At 40.8% G+C, this 22,487-nt stretch overlaps 2 protein-coding genes across 3 annotated transcripts in view; one reads left to right on the top strand and one right to left on the bottom strand.

Moving 5' to 3' along the window:
• pdhb (pyruvate dehydrogenase E1 subunit beta) overlaps positions 1-12,996 on the top strand; it is a 14,302-nt gene extending 1,306 nt beyond the window's left edge. Inside the window, exons 3-12 of one of the 2 annotated variants that reach the window (XM_062038202.1) lie at positions 4,080-4,187; positions 8,427-8,489; positions 8,554-8,589; positions 8,669-8,859; positions 8,931-9,025; positions 9,084-9,194; positions 9,264-9,355; positions 9,443-9,584; positions 12,122-12,318; positions 12,385-12,996. In XM_062038202.1, the coding sequence (XP_061894186.1) occupies positions 4,080-4,187; positions 8,427-8,489; positions 8,554-8,589; positions 8,669-8,859; positions 8,931-9,025; positions 9,084-9,194; positions 9,264-9,355; positions 9,443-9,584; positions 12,122-12,270 (987 nt within the window). In that variant the 3' untranslated portion in view covers positions 12,271-12,318; positions 12,385-12,996. Of the gene's footprint in view, positions 1-4,079; positions 4,188-8,426; positions 8,490-8,553; positions 8,590-8,668; positions 8,860-8,930; positions 9,026-9,083; positions 9,195-9,263; positions 9,356-9,442; positions 9,585-12,121 lie in introns of both variants that reach the window. The other variant, XM_062038201.1, reaches the window with a different exon arrangement.
• Positions 12,749-20,686, bottom strand: LOC133643558 (uncharacterized). Its single transcript, XM_062038200.1, has 5 exons — positions 20,032-20,686; positions 17,347-17,511; positions 17,090-17,268; positions 13,444-13,684; positions 12,749-13,379 (listed from the first exon to the last, which is right to left on the bottom strand). Exons 1-5 carry the CDS (start codon positions 20,401-20,403, stop codon positions 13,086-13,088), a joined length of 1,251 nt encoding a protein of 416 aa, XP_061894184.1. The 5' UTR covers positions 20,404-20,686; the 3' UTR covers positions 12,749-13,085.
• Positions 20,687-22,487: the final 1,801 nt, after the last annotated feature.

Genomic DNA, 22,487 nt, shown 5'->3' with positions numbered 1-22,487 from the left:
TTAAAGTAATATCTGGATCGGGATAATTTGGCTTGTATATAATATATATATATATATATATATATACAATGGGGCAAAAAAGTATTTAGTCAGCCACCCATTGATTGTCAATGGTTGGCTGACTAAATACTTTTTTGCCCCACTGTATATATATATATATATATATATATATATATATATATATATATATATATATATATATATATATATATATATATTATGGCAAGCCGTTAAGGAAATTAAATATATATGGAAGTCTGAATAGAAATGAGAAACATTTATATATACTGTAAATAAGATCTGAAAAAGAGCCAAAGCTGTCAAAGAGCTGAGGGACCATCTTCAAAGTGCAATGCTGAAACAAATAATGCAAACAATAAAATGTAACTTCCAGGGCTTGAGATTAGTGTAGTCCCGTCGTCCCGGGGACGGTAAAAAAAATGCACGGGACGAAATGAAATGAAATGCTCCCTGGGACGATGGCTTTTAACCAGTTTTTTTCTTTTTATGTATTTATTCATTTTACATTTTATATTAAATGTATTGGTTTTTCCACCCTCTAAAAATCCTATGAAATGTTTAACAAGCCATCCTATAATAATACAACAGCTATTAATGTAACAATACAATAAAACAAATATATTTAATGCTGTTGTTTTCATTATTTTAACAATAGGCTAATGTATATTACTTTATATAGATTCTACAAGAAACACAAAATTTAAAAACTAAATTATTTACAATTGCAGACACAAGGTTCTTGTTCTGCAGTGCTGTGTGCTAATGTGCTTCGTACACCTGCAGGACCGCAAGCAAGGTCGCAGAGAAAATGCGGACTGGATTTTGAGTGATGTGGGCATTTTCTATATGAACTAGTGGAATGGATTGGATACCGACGCACTAAAGGGGCTCTCTACCTTACACTATGAAGTGAGGGGAAACTGAGTGAATAATGACAGGTTATATGATTATTTATTTAAACTCATATTCGGGCCACTTTATAATGAATATGTCGGCATGTAAATTTGTTTAAAAAAAAAAAATTTTTTTTTTTTTTTTTTTTTTTAAACACCAAATTATTTAGGGGGGCTTAAGAACATTTTAGGGGGGCTTGAGCCCCCCTAAAATAGGCCTAACAACGCCAATGGAGGACGCTAAAGGCAGTGCCTTTAAGGCACGCCCCCAATATTGTTGTCCGGGTGGAAATCGGGAGAAATTCGGGAGAATGGTTGCCCCCGGGAGACTTTCGAGAGGGGCACTGAAAATCGGGAGGGTTGGCAAGTATGAGTACTAGCGGTGAATGCGGTGTTACAGCGGCACTGTATAATACTGGCGGGCCAGCTCTAATGTTAATTTGATATTGCCTCAAGGGCCAAATGAAATTGCACGGCGGGCCAAATTTGGCCAGAGTTTGACACCCATGCACAGGCCCGGCCCTAACCAATCTGGCGCCCTAGGCAAGATTTTAGGTGGCGCCCTCCCACGTCGGCAGTGAAGTGTATATACTCACAAGAAACCGAATAGCTTTGTCTTTGACCTTTTTTTTTACTTAAAGAAAGCAAATTAACAATCAGAATTGTTAACAAGATTTAAAAAAAAACTATGGATAAATAAATGAATACAAAAAAATGAATATATGAAATACAATATTTTTTACATGCATAAACACAAAATAAAACGTGTCAACAAGTTGCATAAAATAAATAAAAAATAGAATATAAATAAGGCACTGCACAAAACAAGATATCAAACCAGTATGACTTTAACAACTATATTACAAAAAAAAGGGGATCCAACAGAGTTCTCTATTGGTGCTTTTTATTATTGCATGAACTAGAATGACTTACAAATTACTGTACACCAGGGAGTACTGTAATTACCTAACGTTACATTATTATTTTCCATAACAATTTAGCCCCCTCCACAATATTAACCCGACGTTGAAACAGAACTAGCTATTTATTGATTAGGAATTGTCGAATCATGTAACATTAGCTTAATGCTAAAGGTTACTATCACATTCTGTAACAGACAAATAATTTCATGTAGGCTAACGTTACCTACCTGCTACCTCTGTCTTTTTCTCGTTTCTCCTCTTCTTTTCTCTTTTTTCTTCCCTGGGCACCTGACAGTTTTGGCCGTTTTGACATCTTGTGTTGATTTGTTTATGTGGTGACGGGAAGGGAGGGGGCGCACCGTGCGGGGGGAGGGGGGGAGGGGCGTAATGTTGTAACAAATAATATTTCTATTAAATAGGCTTTACTTTGCATTTTAATTAACGTGGGATTATTTTATGTATTTAGAAATAATAGTACCAACTTTTTTATTTTTTTCCTCCAACATTTGTGGCACTGCCGTGGCGCCCCCTGATGGACGGCGCCCTTAGCATTTGCCTATACGGCCTATGCCTTGGGCCGGCCCTGCCCATGCACTATAGAAAAGCGCTATATAAATATAATTCACTTCCTTGGACTTAATGCTTGGTTTGTGCTCTGCCATGCTCAGTCAAGTGTGGGACCTTATATAGACAAGTGTGTGTGCAACCAACTGAATTTACCACAGGCGGACTCCAATTGAGACAGATTCCTACAACAAAGTTCTGTTCTGCAGAGAAGTTAGTATATGGATTATTATTACATGGGTGGTTTTTGTCCTTTGTGTTCATGTTTTGCATATTTGTTGCATTTTGCTTTATTGTAAAAGATCGATCTGCAGACAGTTGTCTGGGGAGTAAAGAGGTGAGACGCTCGTATGTTCTTAATATTTAGTGTTTTATCGTTCATAGTTAATATTACAAATCCCACATTTATTACATTATGCTGTAAAATTCCAATCAGTTTTTTGAGGTGGTCTGTCATAATATTTTTTAGCATTGTGAGTGTTTGTATTGTGTGTTTAGTAGGGGTGTAACGGTACACACAAATTTCGGTTCGGTACGTACCTCGGTTTAGAGGTCACAGTTCAGTTCATTTTCGGTACAGTAAGAAAACAACAAAATATACATTTTTGGGTTATTTATTTACCAAATTTGCAAAATCTTCCACCAAAAATATTTTTCTTAGAATATTTGATGTGAAGTAATGGGAACCTTGCATAGGTCAATAATTCATAATAACATTGATTTTGATTCAATATTATGTTTTGAGCAATGACAGTTTGAAAGAAAAAAAAAAACAGCTTTGTTTTATTAGTCAACATTGCAACTTTTTCTAAATTACATTTAACCTTTAAGCTTTTTTATTTCACTTTTGTTATGTTTTTGTTTATTTTAATAGTATTTTTAGAATGTGCCGTGGGCCTTTAAAACATTAGCTGTGGGCCGCAAATGGCCTCCGGGGCACACTTTTGACACCCCTGCTATAGATAATAAAAAATAAAATGTGATAAATCTATGGATAAAAAGCAGAGCCTGGCGACGCATGCGCGTTTATCATAACTCTCTCTCTCTCTCTGTCTCTGCCCCTCCCTCACCAATGCTGCTGCGCGCACAATTTGTTTTGTTTTTAACCCCTTCTTAACCCTGAACGTACATTGAAAATACACGCAACCCTAACTCAAAATGCCGGACATTTGAGGCATTTAAGAAACTCCGCCCTGACAGCTCCGCAAAAGAGGACATGTCCGGTGAAAAGAGGACGTATGGTCAGTCTATCCTAGCCCGTTAGCTGCTAGCATGCCGTGTGTTGTGCCTCGGTGTGCATTGTTTACACAACGTGCGTTACGCTACTTAATATGTCCGTGTGGAAACTTGTTCAATACAAATACACGTACCGTTACACCCCTAGTGTTTAGCTTTTACTCTTTTCTATGGCATTTTAGAAATGTGTCCGGTTGTGCCGTTTACACGCATACACTCAGCGGAGAGTTTTGGATCTCTACACTTTGGCCAGCGTTTGTAAAAGTCTGCGTTTTGAAAGACAAAAGTATGCGTCTGCGTGTGGACAAGAGGCCTAAACGCAGAAATAAGTCATTCTTTATTAAGTGTCTGTGTTCGTGTGGACGTGGCCTCAAATAGAATATACTGTGTATAATGTTGATCCACTTTAAAATTCCAAACTTTCACATTGCTGTTCTGTCAGGTGACCGTCCGCGATGCTTTGAACCAAGCCATGGACGAGGAGCTGGAGAGGGACGAGCGGGTCTTCCTGCTGGGTGAGGAGGTGGCCCAGTACGATGGCGCCTACAAGGTCTGTGGATGTTATGCTCATTTGTTTCAGACATGTTTTGACAATTTACATTTGCACATTTCAAAATATCTATTAAGGAGGTGGACGAAGCAAAAAAATAACCTGGAAATTAGTTGTTTTTTTTACTCGCCCACCTTGTGAATGACTGCAAACGGGTTAAAAGTTATGCGCATTTAGGGCCTGATCTAATAAGATCCAAATACTACACGTTAAGCAGCGTTTGTGCAAACCATGAAATTGTGTGTACTATGGGGTTGCACGGTATACCGGTATTAGTATAGTACTGCGATACTAATGAATCATATTCAGTGTTTCCCATAAACTGCCAAGATACCTGTGGCGGTGGGGGCGTGGCTATGGGCGTGGTCACCATGGCATCATCAAGTAATTTACATAATTTACTACAATGATATGATTTTCTCTAAAAAGGCTCAAAAAATGTATACTTACTAATTAATAACAGTTTGGTTTTAAATGTCCTTCCATCCATTTTACAATATAATTACAACACTTTATGTACATATTTATATACAGATTTGAACAATAAGTTATTCACTGAAATATATTTATTAATTGTGGTTCTTACAAAAAATATATCTTATAAAATATAAAAGCTAAAATGTCTCAAAGCTCTGCCCCTTTAATTAGTGCATACTAAATAATTTAACTTTAGCCTACTACTACAACCATATTATTTACCAGCAACATAAAGTGAAACAGAGGCAGAGGTGTCCTGCTACAGTCAGTAACAAATAAACAGAAAACAGTAGTGGTGGTAGATGGACACAAAGCTTCATCAAACATCTGATCCACTGAACAAAGAGCTCCAAAAATCTTGATCCTACACTTCTCTTTTGTAAAGTAAATCTGAACAGCCTATATGCGCATCTACATCAACTATATGATTTGCCTGAGAAGCTGGACAGGACAAAAACATTTTTTTTTTAATCTTTCGTGGCGGGCCGCCACAAATAAATGAATGTGTGGGAAACACTGATATTCGTATAATACCGCATCTGAAAAGTACCGGTCCGCCACATTAACATTAAAAGAACAAGTAGATTAATAATTCATTTTCTACCACTTGTCCTTAATAATTTTGACAAAATAATAGGTAGATAAATGACACAATATGTAATAATAGGAGACTTTGTTTGTTTACTTACTACTAAAAGACAAGTTGTCTTGTATATTGACTATTTTATTTAAGGACAAACTTGCAATAAGAAACATATGTTTAATGTACCCTAACATTTTTTGTTGAAATAAAGCCAGTAATGCTATTTTTTGTGGTCCCATTTTTTTAGAAAAGTACCGAAAAGTATCAAAATAATTTTAGTACCGGTATCGGGACAACACTAGTGTACGATTACTGGGCGTGTTGTGATCTGCTAAGACCGAGTGTGCAATTGATAACTGGTGCAGACGGCCTTAATCAAATGAGTTTTCTGCCTTTACTACTGGCTCTGGCCATGGAAACACTCATGTTCCTGCACATTCATGTTGTGATGCTCTCCAACCTGTGTGCGATGTTGTTGAACTAGCATCACACGTCCATAACATGTAACACCTTTTCTTCAATATTGCAATCAAGACAACACAATCTGTTTTTAGCTTGCTGATGCGAGCTACGCAGGGAGGCAGTGAGCCGTCACAACACATGTCTGCATTGATCCATATTAGGGATGTCCGATAATATCGGCCTGCCGATATTATCGGCCGATAAATGTGTTAAAATGTAATATTGGAAATTATCGGTATTGTTTTTTTTATTATCTGTATCGTTTTTTTTTGTTGTTTTTTTTTTTAAAATTAAATCAACATAAAAAACACAAGATACACTTAAAATTAATGCACCAACCCAAAAAACCTCCCTCCTCATTCACACAAAAGGGTTGTTTCTTTCTGTTATTAATATTCTGCTTCCTACATTATATATCAATATATATCAATACAGTCTGCAAGGGATACAGTCCGTAAGCACACATGATTGTGCGTGCTGCTGGTCCACTAATAGTACTAACCTTTAACACTTAATGTTACTCATTTTCATTAATTACTAGTTTCTATGTAACTGTTTTTATATTGTTTTACTTTCTTTTTTATTCAAGAAAATGTTTTTAATTTATTTATCTTATTTTATAAAAAAAAATTTAAAAGTACCGTATTTCCTTGAATAGCCGCAGGGGCGTTAATTAATTTAAAACCTCCTGTCACACCTGCGTTTACCGGAAACCGGCGGGATGGCCGTGCATGCGGTAATTATTTTAAAACCTCTTCTCACTCCGGCGTTTACCAAAAGGAATCCATAAAATTTAGGCGTGCGCTTTGAGTGTGATGTAAGCATACCATCATGAAAAGCACATTTAATTAACAAAAACGTTATTATGGTCTTACCTGTACTTATAAATGGAGTCCATTTGCAGCTCCTTCTGACCAAAAGCATCGATAACTTGTTTATAGAAGTCTTCCTTATTTTCTTTCTTCAGTTTTAAAAGTCTCTGTTTCGATGGAGATATTCCTTTAATTATTACCTCCTGCTTCGATTGAAAGTCCAGTTTAGAAAACTGTTTTATTTTAGATACCTGTATGTGATCCTCCAAGTTAGAAGTTCAGGCAGAGGGAAAAAATAAATCTCTTGCTGCGTGTGTTCACTTCTTCTGCAGTACAGGAAGTCGCAAGAAGGATCACTAGCGCGGCAGCGCCCTCTACCACCAGGAGGCGGGAGTGATTTAATGACTTATACAGTATTTCACACACGCAGCTACGGTATATTAATAAAACATAGCTGCTTACTGTTCTCTTTAGCATACTGTACCGGTATTCAATAGCTTGAACCTTAAATCCTACTGAAAAGCTCTTTATCTTTTTTCCTTTGTGCGATTGTAAACTACTGAAATCAGCTTCCTCCATTTTGAAAAGGAGGACAGATGCGTCACTCGTGACGTAACGAATTTGACCCGGTGGAAGTTCTAGCCATATGCTAAATATTTTGCGAAACGAGTTTGACCCGGCGAAAATTATAGACATGCGATAATAAAATTAATATTTTGCGAAACGAATTTGATCCAGCTTCAATAATAAACCGGCGATAAGGCCAAGCATGCGTTAATTATTTTGAGAAACGAGTTTGACCCGGCAGTAATTCTAGACGTGCGAATACTATATTCCCTGCGCCAAAACAAGGAAATACGGTACCTTATCTTCACCATACCTGGTTGTCCAAATTAGACATAATAATGTGTTAATTCCACGACTGTATATATCGGTTGATATCGGTATCGGTAATTAAAGAGTTGGACAATATCGGATATCGGCAAAAAGCCATTATCGGACATCCCTAATCCATATGCAAAAAAATTCATATTGTAAAACATGTTTTCATATAGGACATATGTTATTATTAATTTCCTGAATGGGGGATAAAAAAGGAATGGCATTTAAAACAAAAACGCCAGCTGAAAAGTAATTGAAAGTTAGACAATTGATGAATTCGCCACGTGCGGTTCGCTTTGTTATTGTCTTCTTCTACAGCATTGCAAATTGACGTTGCTTTAAAACGTCAAATTGATGTCGACAATGTTTAGCTGGCTGACTTGGGCTAAAATGGTAGTGAAAGTTATTTTTTCACACAACGGCTGCCGCTAAAAAGCACTACTCAGCCGTCGATTTTTGATACATTCTTAAAGTAAAATGACGGTAAAGCCCGAACGACCACCTCACCTCTGTGTGTCGCCAATGTGTCCACAGCTTGTAGAAATGTACGTACGTCAGCCATGAATTTGGCGTGAGGCAGCGCACATTTCCACGTCAGTCTCATCTTTGCTGTACGCCAGGTTTTTTTTGCCTCAGCAAACTTGTTACATGAATAATAATAGATTTTATTTGTAAAAAGCACTTTACATGCTACAGTGTATTAAAACAATAAATAAAAAGATAATACAAATTTATAAAAATAAAAATGAGAAGTAGCACGCATATCTAAAAAAAGGCTTTTTTAAAAAGAAGAGTTTTTAAGCCTTTTTTAAAAGCATCCACAGTCTGTGGTACCCTCAGGTGGTCAGGGAGAGCGTTCCACCGACTGGGAGCGGCGGAGCAGAAAGCCCGGTGTCCCATGAGGCCCCTAGTGTGAACCTCACTGCACGTCACGACCACACTACCTCCATATGACTTTTCTAACGACTTGAATTGAAGTTGGGGACATTTTACGAACCAGCTGTCCATCTGTGCGCCCCATAGGTGAGCAGAGGTCTGTGGAAGAAGTATGGAGACAAGCGCATCATCGACACTCCAATTTCCGAGGCAAGACTTATGAGAGGTTGCGGTCATGTCTCTGTGTTGCTAACGCCACGGTTCTCGGTTACAGATGGGCTTTACTGGCATCGCGGTGGGAGCAGCCATGGTGAGGGTCTCCACTGCACGTGTACACAGACCAGTTTTTCTCCCTGTATGCAGCCCGTGATTGCGTCATGTACTCTTAGGCCGGCCTGAGGCCCATCTGTGAGTTCATGACCTTCAACTTCTCCATGCAAGCCATCGACCAGGTCATCAACTCCGCAGCCAAGACGTGCTATATGTCTGCCGGCCTGCAGTCGGTGCCCATCGTCTTCAGGGGCCCCAACGGGTCGTCAGCCGGCGTGGCTGCTCAGCACTCGCAGTGCTTCGCTGCCTGGTGTGTACACTTCCAGAGGATCGCTGCACGCCATTGCTGTCTCACTAATCATGGCGGTTGTCCCCTATTAGGTACGCCCACTGTCCAGGTTTGAAGGTGGTGAGCCCTTGGAGTTCAGAAGACGCCAGAGGTCTCCTGAAGGCGGCGATCCGAGACGACAACCCAGGTGAGACTGGAGCACAAGCAGACGTAAAGACCGTTGTGACCGTCGACTGTTGTCGCAGTGGTCTTCCTGGAGAACGAGCTGTTGTACGGCGTTCCCTTTGAGATGTCCGACGAGTCCCAGTCCAAAGACTTTACCATTCCCATCGGCAAGGCCAAGATCGAGAGACAAGGTGACAGGACGACGTCCAAAGCTTGGCGGACGAGGACCCTTTTTAAAGTCGATGTCTTCTGTGCTTCAGGGTCTCACGTCACGTTGGTCTCTCACTCCCGCTACGTCGGCCACTGTCTGGACGCCGCCGCTGTCCTCGCCAAGGAAGGAGTCGAGTGCGAGGTACGAGAGACGCATCCTGCTCGCAGATCACCGTCCACATCTTTTCACCTTTTTCAATAACCCACGTCCTGTGTGTGTGTGTGTAAGGTGATCAACCTGCGGACCATCCGTCCCATGGATGTGGAGAGCATTGAGACCAGCGTGATGAAGACCAACCACCTGGTGACGGTGGAAGGCGGATGGCCGCAGTTTGGTGTTGGAGCAGAGATCTGCGCCAGGGTCATGGAAGGTAGCAACTCACTCAACTAGGACTGTCCCGATACCAATATGTTGCTATCGATGCCAAAATGAATATCGATACTTTTTCAAATAAAAGGGACCACAGAAAAGGTTATTTTGGGCTTTATTTAAAGAGAAAATATTTTGATACATTAAACATATGTTTCTTATTGCAAGCAAAGATCATTTATCCTAAAATAAGGCCGTGAACATACTAGACTACTTGTCTTTTAGCAGTAAGTAAGCAAACAGGATCCTAATTAGTCTGCTGACGTATGCAGTAACATATTGTCTATGAATGTTCTCAATCATCCAGGTCATTGTCATCTCATTCAATCGATCGCGAATGGAATGTTTGGTTTGTCTTAGATCCGAGTAGGCTTCATCAGCTCGTGCTCGGACTTAAAATTGGTCAGATGTAGTCTAGTGGCTAGTGCCAAAACCCCAAATATTTACACTCCAAAAACCAGGAGGGTGTGCCTGGGCAAGGATGGTTTCGCCCTATCGCAGTGAAAAAAACAACTTTTTTGATGCAAACGAACAATCCTACTGCCAAAGACAGTCGTGGAAGTGTAAATTCCCCTCGTTAGCATCGAGATATTGTGTGGCAGAAGGATCGCTGTGGATGGACCACTATCAGTCCAAAATACCGGTAGTCTTAATACCCTCCATTCAGTTGTAAACAAATGGCCATTGCAACAGTCCAATTGCAATCGATTGAATGCCCTGAGATGGGAGTAACATATTGTCATTTCCCATTCTATTATTTTATCAAAATTATGAGGGACAAGCAGTAGAAAATGGATCATTAATCTACTCGTTCATTTACTGTTAATATCGGCTTACTTCCTGTTTTAACATGTTATATCTACACTTTTGTTAAAATGTAATACTCTCTTATTCTTCTGTTTGATACTTTACACTATATGTGAGTGGTACTACAAATTTGGGTATGGATCCAATACCAAGTAGTCACAGGATCATACATTGGTCATAATTAAGGGACGTATTTCCTGACTTTATAAACAATAAAAAAAAGACCAAAGACTGTGATAATAAAAAAATATATATTGATGTAAATGTTGTATTAAATCAAATCAAACTTTATTTATATAGCACTGTTCATGCACAGGCAAGTGGCAAGCACAAAGGGCTGTGGTATCGACTATATACGGCTCTTGTACTTGGTATCGCTACAATGTCTGTATAGATCCACCCATTTGTTTACGTTCAGGAGCGCTAGCTTGCTGTTAGCCGTTTTCTATTGTATCCACCTGAGGTGTGTAGTGAAGCCTGTTAAGTTATTCCTTGTCCTGCAGGGATGATACTTTATATTTTGCCATGGAGGAGATGATTAAATTACTGTGTAAAGACGTTAGCCTCTAGCTAGCTATGCTTTAAAGCACTGCTTGCAGTGGCGCATCAGTGTTTAGTTTCACCTTTGTCGTTAGTTTTGAAGCCAAAATACGTCCAATCTCCCTCTTCTGTCTCTATACTGTTTTTAAGTGCTCTGTGTGTGTGCGCCTCGGCTCATATTACCAGCAATGTCATGTCCGTTAAAAAATTACCTTTTTTCATTCACTAGTACACATATTTTTCGGAGTATGAGTCGCTCCGGAGTAATTAAGTCGCACCGGCCGAAAATGCATAATAAGGGAAAAAAACATAAGTCGCACTGGAGTATAAGTCGCATTTTTTTGTGGAAATGTATTTGATAAAAGCCAACACCAAGAATAGACATTTGAAAGGCAATTTAAAATAAATAAAGAATAGTGAACAACAGGCTGAATAAGTGTACGTTATATGATGCATAAATAACCAACTGAGAACGTGCCTGGTATGTTAACGTAACATATTATGGTAAGAGTCATTCAAATAACTATAACATATAGAACATGCTATACGTTTACCAAACAATCTGTCACTCCCATGAAATCTTATACGTCTAGTCTAGTGGTTCTTAACCTTGTTTGAGGTACCGAACCCCACCAATTTCATATGTGCATTCACCGAACCCTTCTTTAGTGAAAAATGTAACTTTTTTTTTTTAATTCAAGACAAAGGTCTGTTTTTTTACTGGTGCACAAAATGAACCGTTCAAAGAACAAAACCAACAGTGCATAAACTCACAACAAATTACACACCTGCAAATCAGATGGAAAATTAGAGGGAACATTGTTTGGGGGTATCCATAGTACGCCGATAGAGAGAAATTTTTATTTACAAGATGAGTCGGGTGTGTCTTGACCTCCACGGCAGAGGCTCCACCGAACCCCTGAGGCCGACTCACCGAACCCCTAGGGTTCGATGGAACCCAGGTTAAGAACCACTGGTCTAGTTTCTCACGTGAATGAGCTAAATAATATTATAATGTGTTAATAATTTCACACAAGTCGCTCCTGAGTATAAGTCGCACCCCCGGCCAAACTATGAAAAAAAACTGCGACTTATAGTCCGAAAAATACGGTAGAGGGGTACTTCATTAACACCAGTATTTCGTACAAAGCTGGACTTTCACTGTTGGTGCATCTTTTTTTTTTTTTGCAGGTCCAGCTTTTAACTACTTGGATTCCCCGGCCACAAGGGTGACAGGTGTCGACATTCCCATGCCGTACGCCAAAATCCTAGAGGACAACAGCGTGCCGCAGATCAAAGACATCATCTTCTCCGTCAAAAAGACCCTGAACGTGGCTTGACCGCGCCTAAAGAGCAGCTCGGGACACAGCGCCCAACTGGTCTTGACAGTACGTGTGGTCACACAGGTGTTGAAAAGTGATAAAACATAAAAAAAAAACACTTTGTAAATACAGTTCAAGCTTTCCTTACCGACGCACCCGGTCGCTTGACGGAGCGACGTCTGACCTCAGATGCTCTGCTTGAGTCGTCTCCTCCACTGCAGACCAAGTAAACAACTTCCTCCTCTTCAAAATAATCATTTTCCCCTAATTCAATTGGATCATGTCAGTCAACACTCACATTTTAGCCTTTTTTTGTTTCAATCATTGACCTATTTATTAGATATTACCTTTTTTTTAAAGCGCCTCCTGTCACTGAGTCATACCTGGGGGTGAGCTGTAGCTGGAGGTGATGAAGATAAGCAGGAGTATTTGTCGTAGCTTCATTGTGGATGCTTTTCCTTGCTGTAAATGACTGTTACGCAAATAAAACACTTCCTGTCAGCCATGTTGTTTGAAGTGGAATACTTGGACAGCATCAGCAGCCTTTTTTATTGGGGATATTTACAAGTTTGGCTTCAGTTTGAACTCAAAAGGCCAGAACAGATTTGTCCTTAAGAAATGAGACGTATATAAAATACATTTCAAAAATGTTCCCACCCGTGAGAAACTGAAACTACAGTACTTTGAAGTCTTTGTGGAGCTTTAACCTGTCATTTAAACGATGCAAATAAACATGTGACCCCTGTTGTTTCCTCAGGTTAGATGAGCTCATTTTGCCCTCAGATTGTTTTGATGACTTGACAGATGAGGGCGGGGCCTCTGTCCTGCTCACATCAGGGAGCCGATAGGTCAGACCGCCCGACCTCCGAGTGTCCCTTGAGCAAACCAAGTCGTACCACCACCACCCTTCTCTTCCTCTGCTCAGAGCCTTCATCATTGTCCTCCTCCTCTTCCTCGTGCTTCTCTCTCTTCCTCTTCTTCCTTCTCCTCTTTTCCATCTCTTCTTCTTCTTGCTCTTCAGCCTCCTCCTCGTCGTCCTCATCGTCCTCCTCCTCTTCCTCTTCGTCCTCAACGTCATCTTCCTCGATGTCAGCCATCTGATCTTCACTCAGCCTCTGTCCGCCGTTCTGCGAGGAGAGCAAATGTCACTTTGGGCGTGGGGTCGCCGTGTGTTTTGTGACGTCTACTCACCGCCTTGCCGCCGCCGTGCAGCCGGTGAAGCCGTAACCTGACTGTGTCCTTGTTTTGGCAAAGTCCCAGGCTGTTGAGGGTGTCGAGGGCGGCGCCGGAGCAGCCCTGAAGGCGGAGCTTGGCCCCCAGCGCCGCCTGCAGGAAGTTGTTCTTCCAGATGTTCCTGGTGAAGAGCGGGACCGCCAGCGTCAGCACGCTGCGTCGCACCACCTGCATCTGCGCCTCCTCCTGCGACAGCTGGCTGCCATGCACGTCAAACAAGGTCCTTCCATTTAGGCAAAGCTTTTCATTTGGCTCACTTAAATAATAATTTCAATAATGAAAGCAGCAAGTCTCACATATGTTGTCATTAGAGATGTCCGATAATATCGGTCTGCCGATATTATCAGCCGATAAATGCGTTAAAATGTAATATCGGAAATTATCGGTATCAGTTTTTTTATTATCAGTATCGTTGTTTTTTTTATTAAATCCACATAAAAAACACAAGATACACTTACAATTAGTGCACCAACCCAAAAAACCTCCCTCCCCCATTCACACAAAAGGGTTGTTTCTTTCTGTTATTAATATTCTGGTTCCTACATTATATATCAATACAGTCTGCAAGGGATACAGTCCGTAAGCACACATGACTGTGTGTGCTGCTGGTCCACTAATAATACTAACCTTTAACAGTTAATTTCACAAATTTTCATTAATTACTAGTTTCTATGTAACTGTTTTTATATTGTTTTACTTTCTTTTTTATTCAACAAAATGTTTTTAATTTATTTATCTTATTTTATTTGATTCATTTTTTTAAAAAGTACCTTATCTTCACCATACCCGTTTGTCCAAATTAGGCATAATAATGGGTTAATTCCACGACTGTATATATCGGTTGATATCGGTATCGGTAATTAAAGAGTTGGACAATATCGGCATATCGGCAAAAAGCCATTATCGGACATCCCTAGTTGTCATTCATGCGGTCGACCACACAAACTGCTCGTTTTCTCTACGGTTCATTGTTGAAATGTATTTTCAATGCATAATTAGGGATGATGTTTGATAAGAAATGATCGAGTTCGAGCCCATTATCGAATCCTCTTATCGAACCGATTAAAAAAACATTTGGTTTAACAAAAGCTCGCTTTTATTTTATAAGAATAAAATAAAACAAATATTGACTGTTACCCCCCCTAAAAAAATAAAAAATAAATATTGACTGTTGTTACCCAAAGTATATTAAGTGGGATTTTTCAGAAAAACAAATATATACAGTAACACAAAAACAACCTGTCTCTGTGATCACTATAGGTGTATAAATAATAATATAGTGTTAAATAAAATCAGTCCCTTGGGCACAAAACTGAAAATACAGCTCTCCAAAAAGTGCACTTCTGCTGCTATTGGAACATACTAACTACACACACTATGACACTAAGAACACCACAGTCATCAATCAACAATTTTTCCCCCCTTACATGAGAGCGAAGCCTGGCTATAATTGCATATTGCCTGTTCTGTCCTCACTATACATGTTGAGGTTATATAGCTAACAAACAATCCAAAGCAGATTAATCCATTTAGGCTCTTTATTGTTGTTGATCTTGCTTTGTCTTTTCCTATCTTTACTTTTGTCTTGCACTGGACTGTTTTTTTAATTTATTTAAACTGAAATGCACACAATGACAAATGTATAAGCTATGTGATTCAATTAACATACTGAAATGTAATACACAATATGTAAATATTAGCTTCACACAAATATACAGTACTATCCTCAAACAAATACTTCTGAGTGTTGAAAGTATTTCGATGGTGGAAATATAAACATTCATTGAAACAGTGCACAAAAATCGTTTTTCAATAAACATCTTACCATCAAATTTAACCACTTTCCACCTTAATATTGAGTTACATAAAGAAGTTAAACAGTTTACTTACAGACTTATCTTTTCCAAGGCTTGTAAGAGCTAACACAACTTGTCTACTTCTCAATTGTCTCATGAACTGAACTGACGTCGCCAACCCGGAAGTGCCCAAACTAATGACGTGTAGTATTTTCATATCGCCACAAGGTGTCAGTAAGAGTCTACAATCAAATGTGCATAACATTGCCGTCCCACAGGGCATTTCCTGTGGGAAGGGATTCGTTCTCAGGGATTCGAATAAAGAACCAGCTCTTTTTCTTTACTATAGTGGCCTCAATAAAGGGAACCACTTCTCAAAAAGGGATTCGAGTCCATGGAATCGGTTCTTTTCTTATCGAACAACCGGGAGAACCGGTTTCGAACATCATCCCTATGCATAATGTTGCGAGAACAAACGTCCTTTGTCTTTTATTTTAAACATTAGTACAGTACAGGCCACAAGTTTGGACACACCTCATTCAATGCGTTTTCTTTATTTTCATGACTATTTACGTTGTAGATTGTTACTGAAGGCATCAAAATTATGACAACTGTGAAGGGAAAACCATTTCAGGTGACTACCTCTTGAAGCCCATCGAGAAAATGCCAAGAGTGTGCAAGGCAGTAATCGGAGCAAAGGGTGGCTATTTTGAAGAAACCAAAATATAAAACATGTTTTCAGTTATTTCACCTTTTTTTGTTAAGTACTGTACATCAGTGTTTTTCAACTAGTCTGCCCTGAGATACAGTCTGGTGTGCCGTGGGAGATTATCTAATTTGACCCATTTGGGTTAAAAATGTTTTTTGCAAACCAGTAATTTTAGCCTGCAAATGATGTGTTGTTGTTGAGTGTCGGTGCTGTCTAGAGCTCGGCAGAGTAACCGTGTAATACTCTTCCATATCAGTAGGTGGCAGCAGGTAGCTAATTGCTTTGTAGATGTCGGAAACAGCGGGAGGCAGCGTGTAGGTAAAAAGGTGTCTAATGCTTAAACCAAAAATAAACAAAAGGTGAGTGCCCCTAAGAAAAGGCATTGAAGCTTAGGGAAGGCTATGCAGAACAAAACTAAAACTGAACTGGCTACAAAGTAAACAAAAATAGAATGCTGGACGACAGCAAAGACTTACTGTGGAGCCAAGACAATGGACATCCGAACATGACTTGACAATCAATGTCCCCACAAAGAAGGATAAAAACAACTGAAATATTCTTGACTGCTAAAACAAAGTAGATGCGGGAAATATCACTCAAAGGAAGACATGAAACTGCTACAGGAAAATACCAAAAAAAGAGAAAAAGCCACTAAATACAAGACAAGTAAAACACTACACAGGAAAACAGCAAAAAAGTCTAAATAAGTCAGGGGGTGGTGTGACAGTGACAGTACACCTACTTTGAGAAAAGAGCTATATTGATGCATGCTTGGTTATGCTTTAAAGTCATATCCAACAATTGCGACAACAACTTTGTACTGTCAATATCGGCCTCCGGATGTTTTCAAAAATGTGCCTTGGCTCCAAAAAGGTTGAAAAACACTGAAGTACATAACTCCACAGGTGTTCATTCCTAGTTTTGATGCCTTCCGTGACAATCTACAATGTAAATAGTCATGAGAATGAAGAAAAGGCATTGAATGAGAAGGTGTGTACAAACTTTTGGCCTGTACTGTATATCGTGATCGCAATATAGACTTTCGGCTACATGGCCTACCCCTACTGTATGTCTACGGTGTTGCTACAGAAGCACTTACTGGCTGCTCTTGACGAGGGCGTTGACGGTGGGGAACATGGAGCTCAGGCAGGTGGTGATGAGCGGAGCGTGTTCCTGGGCCCAGCTCAGGCAGCGCCCCCACGGGAAGAAGGACAGCAGCTTCTTGCTCGACACCTTTTGGTGGAAGGGACTGTCAGCATGCCGCGACAGCACCTTCATCTTTAGTGCGCGTGAGAAGAGACAGAGGACAGTTGATGAGGACCTCCACAAGAGGTGAGTAGGTCTCTTCCACCTCACCTCCTCTCGCAGCTCTCTGCTCAAGAAGTCCATCATGGGCTTCCTGGCGCCCTTAGCGGACCACAGGGTCCTGAAGGCAGACTTGTAGCAAGACTTGCTTACCAGCAGTGCTGCTTTGCTCTTCTTGCCCATCCTGAAGCCCCTTTTCTTGTGTTGAACACTCACCTGGATGTACACATTGTCAGGCAACTTGAATTATAGAGCATCATTTGTACACAAGGCAGTTCAAAGTGCGACCTACTCAGTGGCCTAGTGGTTAGAGTGTCCGCCCTGACATCGGTAGGTTGTCAGTTCAAAACCCCGGCCGAGTCATACCAAAGACTATAAAAATGGGACCCATTACCTCCCTGCTTGGCACTCAGCATCAAGGGTTGGAATTGGGGGTTAAATCAATCAATCAATCAATCAATGTTTACTTATATAGCCTTAAATCACGAGTGTCTCAAAGGGCTGCACAAGCCACAACGGCATCCTCGGCTCAGATCCCACATCAGGGCAAGGAAAAACTCAACCCAATGGGATAACAATGACAAACCTTGGAGGGGACCGCAGATCTAGTCCATAGTGGATCTAACATAATAGTGTGAGAGTCCAGTCCATAGTGGATCTAACATAATAGTGTGAGAGTCCAGTCCATAGTGGATCTAACATAATAGTGTGAGAGTCCAGTCCATAGTGGATCTAACATAATAGTGAGAGTCCAGTCCATAGTGGATCTAACATAATAATGTGAGAGTCCAGTCCATAGTGGATCTAACATAATAGTTTGAGAGTCCAGTCCATAGTGGATCTAACATAATAGTGTGACAGTCCAGTCCATAGTGGATCTAACATAATAGTGAGAGTCCAGTCCATAGTGGATCTAACATAATAGTGAGAGTCCAGTCCAAAGTAGATCTAACATAATAGTGTGAGAGTCCAGTCCATCGTGAGTCTAACATAATAGTGTGAGAGTCCAGTCCATAGTGGATCTAACATAATAGTGTGAGAGTCCAGTCCATAGTGGATCTAACATAATAGTTTGAGAGTCCAGTCCATAGTGGATCTAACATAATAGTGTGAGAGTCCAGTCCATAGTGGATCTAACATAATAGTGTGAGAGTCCAGTCCATCGTGAGTCTAACATAATAGTGTGAGAGTCCAGTCCATAGTAGATCTAACATAATAGTGTGAGAGTCCAGTCCATAGTGGATCTAACATAATAGTGTGAGAGTCCAGTCCATAGTGGATCTAATATAATAGTGTGAGAGTCCAGTCCATAGTGGATCTAACATAATAGTGTGAGAGTCCAGTCCATCGTGAGTCTAACATAATAGTGTGAGAGTCCAGTCCATAGTAGATCTAACATAATAGTGTGAGAGTCCAGTCCATAGTAGATCTAACATAATAGTGTGAGAGTCCAGTCCATAGTGGATCTAACATAATAATGTGAGAGTCCAGTCCATAGTGGATCTAATATAATAGTGTGAGAGTCCAGTCCATAGTGGATCTAACATAATAATGTGAGAGTCCAGTCCATAGTGGATCTAACATAATAGTGTGAGAGTCCAGTCCATAGTGGATCTAACATAATAGTGAGAGTCCAGTCCATAGTGGATCTAACATAAGTGTGAGAGTCCAGTCCATAGTGGATCTAACATAATAGTGTGAGAGTCCAGTACATAGTGGATCTAACATAGTGTGGGAGTCCAGTCCATAGTGGATCTAACATAATAGTGTGAGAGTCCAGTCCATAGTGGATCTAACATAATAGTGTGAGAGTCCAGTCCATAGTGGATCTAACATAATAGTGAGAGTCCAATCCATAGTGGGGCCAGCAGGAGACCATCCCGAGCGGAGACAGGTCAGCAGCGCAGAGACGTCCCCAACCGATGCACAGATGAATGGTCCACCCTGGGTCCCGACCCTGGACAGCCAGCGCTTCATCCGTGGCCACCGAACAACAAATGACACACCTGCAAATCAGTCTGACTTCTGCTGTTGCCGTATCCGTAACACGCCGATAGAGAGAAGATTTTATTTACACGATGAGTCGGGTGTGTCTTGACCTCTGCCGAACCCCCGAGCCCGACTCACCGAATCCCTAGGGTTCGATCGAACCCAGGTTAAGAACCACCGGTTTATGGTTTGCGTAAAGGCTAACTTGTTATTTTACTTTGTAATATCTGCCTACTGAGCCTATGGTGCTGTTAAATTATTGTGGATCAATTTGCCTTAATTTTTTTATGTTGATGTATTATTATTTAATATATGTTATTGTTTTAGTTGCTTAAGAGATGTTCCTGGCTCTGAATTTGCTCATTGCTATTTTTATGTTTTTGTGCATTATTTGTTGCCGTCATTAAAGGAACAGGTTACTCATCAGTTACTCAGTACTTGAGTAGGTTTTTCACAACATACTTTTTACTTTTACTCAAGTAAATATTTGGGTGACTACTCCTTACTTTTACTTGAGTAATAAATCTCTAAAGTAACAGTACTCTTACTTGAGTACAATTTCTGGCTACTCTACCCACCTCTGTATATAAGTAAACTTTGATTGATTGATTGATTGATTGATACTGCACCAGTCTAGGCAGTTTAAATGCCAAACTTTAGCCTCACAGAGCGATCTGACAGGAGCAGTAGAACTGTGAAACAAGTGAGTTCATCAAGAAAATAGCATGATAATGGTGGTTTATTCACCTGTTTGGCGGAAGGAGGTTTGAGCCACACAACTCTCTTGCCGTTGTTTTTGCGCCAACACTTGGTCCTGATGACCTGAGCGCAGGTTTCGCACACAAACGACTTCTTAGTGACGGCGGCCGCGTCCGGGAAGACCCACTGGGCGGCCTCCGGGGTGGTGAAGGTGAACACGGCCCTCCTGTTAAAGCCCCGGCCCTGTCGCTCGAAGTGTCCGCTGCAGCAGCAGCAGCAGCAGGTCTTGTCCTCCAGGACCCTCGCCCGCCGCCGGCCGCGCTGCTCGCCCGCTTTGGCCGACTCCTCCCCGGCGCCTGCTTGGAGCTCGGCGGCGGTGTCGGCATAGTCGTGCTCGTTGGACTCGGCCTCGCTCGTCATGGTGAGAAGTTGTCACAGACTCCCAACTATGCTGCCTGCCATCTTTGCTACATAGCGGCGAGCTAACGAGCGGTGCAAGGCGGCCGACAAGTGAAGCCTTCCGCAAAGAAGCGGCATCACCGCCGCGAAACGGTGTCTGTAAGTCGGGTGTTGCAGCGAAGCGCGCAGGGTGTGATGACGCAGAAAGTATTGATAACTTCAGGCCTGTTTGAAAATAGTTCAACTGTGGTCAGCAGGAAGTGGATTTAGACAAACAAAACGACTTCCGAGTTTCTGTGAGTCGGCATTGTTTTTACTGCCACTACGTGGATTGAGTTAGTACTACTTCTTCCTCGTCTTTTTCTTCTATCAATCAATGTTTACTTATATAGCCTTAAATCACGACTGTCTCAAAGGGCTGCAGACCGGTGCAATGGACGCGGAGTGGATCTAACATAATAGTGTGAGAGTCCAGTCCATAGTGGATCTAACATAATAGTGAGAGTCCAGTCCATAGTGGATCTAACATAATAGTGAGAGAGTCCAGTCCATAGTGGATCTAACATAATAGTGTGAGAGTCCAGTCCATAGTGGATCTAACATAATAGTGAGAGTCCAGTCCATAGTGGATCTAACATAATAGTGAGAGAGTCCAGTCCATAGTGGATCTAACATAATAGTGAGAGAGTCCAGTCCATAGTGGATCTAACATAATAGTGTGAGAGTCCAGTCCATGGTGGATCTAACATAATAGTGTGAGAGTCCAGTCCATAGTGGATCTAACATAATAGTGAGAGTCCAGTCCATAGTGGATCTAACATAATAGTGTGAGAGTCCAGTCCATAGTGGATCTAACATAATAGTGAGAGAACAGTCCATAGTGGATCTAACATAATAGTGTGAGAGTCCAGTCCATAGTGGATCTAACATAATAGTGTAAGAGTCTAGTCCATAGTGGATCTAACATAATAGTGTGAGAGTCCAGTCCATGGTGGATCTAACATAATAGTGTGAGAGTCCACTCCATAGTGGATCTAACATAATAGTGTGAGAGTCCAGTCCATAGTGGATCTAACATAATAGTGTAAGAGTCTAGTCCATAGTGGATCTAACATAATAGTGTGAGAGTCCAGTCCATAGTGGATCTAACATAATAGTGAGAGTCCAGTCCATAGTGGATCTAACATAATAGTGAGAGAGTCCAGTCCATAGTGGATCTAACATAATATTGTGAGAGTCCAGTCCATGGTGGATCTAACATAATAGTGAGAGTCCAGTCCATAGTGGATCTAACATAATAGTGTGAGAGTCCAGTCCATAGTGGATCTAACATAATAGTGTAAGAGTCTAGTCCATAGTGGATCTAACATAATAGTGTGAGAGTCCAGTCCATGGTGGATCTAACATAATAGTGTGAGAGTCCAGTCCATAGTGGATCTAACATAATAGTGTGAGAGTCCAGTCCATAGTGGATCTAACATAATAGTGAGAGAGTCCAGTCCATAGTGGATCCAACATAATAGTGTGAGAGTCCAGTCCATGGTAGATCTAACATAATAGTGTGAGAGTCCAGTCCATGGTGGATCTAACATAATAGTGTGAGAGTCCAGTCTATAGTGGATCTAACATACTAGTGAGAGTCCAGTCCATAGTGGATCTAACATAATAGTGTGAGAGTCCAGTCCATGGTGGATCTAACATAATAGTGTGAGAGTCCAGTCCATAGTGGATCTAACATAATAGTGTGAGAGTCCAGTCCATAGTGGATCTAACATACTAGTGAGAGTCCAGTCCATAGTGGATCTAACATAATAGTGTGAGAGTCCAGTCTATAGTGGATCTAACATACTAGTGAGAGTCCAGTCCATAGTGGATCTAACATAATAGTGTGAGAGTCCATTCCATGGTGGATCTAACATAATAGTGTGAGAGTCCAGTCTATAGTGGATCTAACATACTAGTGAGAGTCCAGTCCATAGTGGATCTAACATAATAGTGTGCGAGTCCAGTCCATAGTGGATCTAACATAATAGTGTGAGAGTCCAGTCCATAGTGGATCTAACATAATAGTGTGAGAGTCCAGTCTATAGTGGATCTAACATAAT

Source organism: Entelurus aequoreus, linkage group LG26 (genome assembly GCF_033978785.1).
Source record: "Entelurus aequoreus isolate RoL-2023_Sb linkage group LG26, RoL_Eaeq_v1.1, whole genome shotgun sequence".
Classification (NCBI taxonomy): Eukaryota; Metazoa; Chordata; class Actinopteri; order Syngnathiformes; family Syngnathidae; genus Entelurus; species Entelurus aequoreus.
This window is presented reverse-complemented; position numbering and strand designations above follow the sequence as displayed.

Excerpts from the sequence above, each read along its gene's own strand:
- LOC133643558 (XM_062038200.1), bottom strand. The coding sequence starts at position 20,403 with ATGACGAGCGAGGCCGAGTCCAACGAGCACGACTATGCCGACACCGCC. Across the intron at positions 17,512-20,031 it reads AACCTCCTTCCGCCAAACAG|GTGAGTGTTCAACACAAGAA; the intron begins GTGAATAAACCA and ends GTGTACATCCAG. Across the intron at positions 17,269-17,346 it reads GCAGAGAGCTGCGAGAGGAG|ATGAAGGTGCTGTCGCGGCA; the intron begins GTGAGGTGGAAG and ends CGCGCACTAAAG.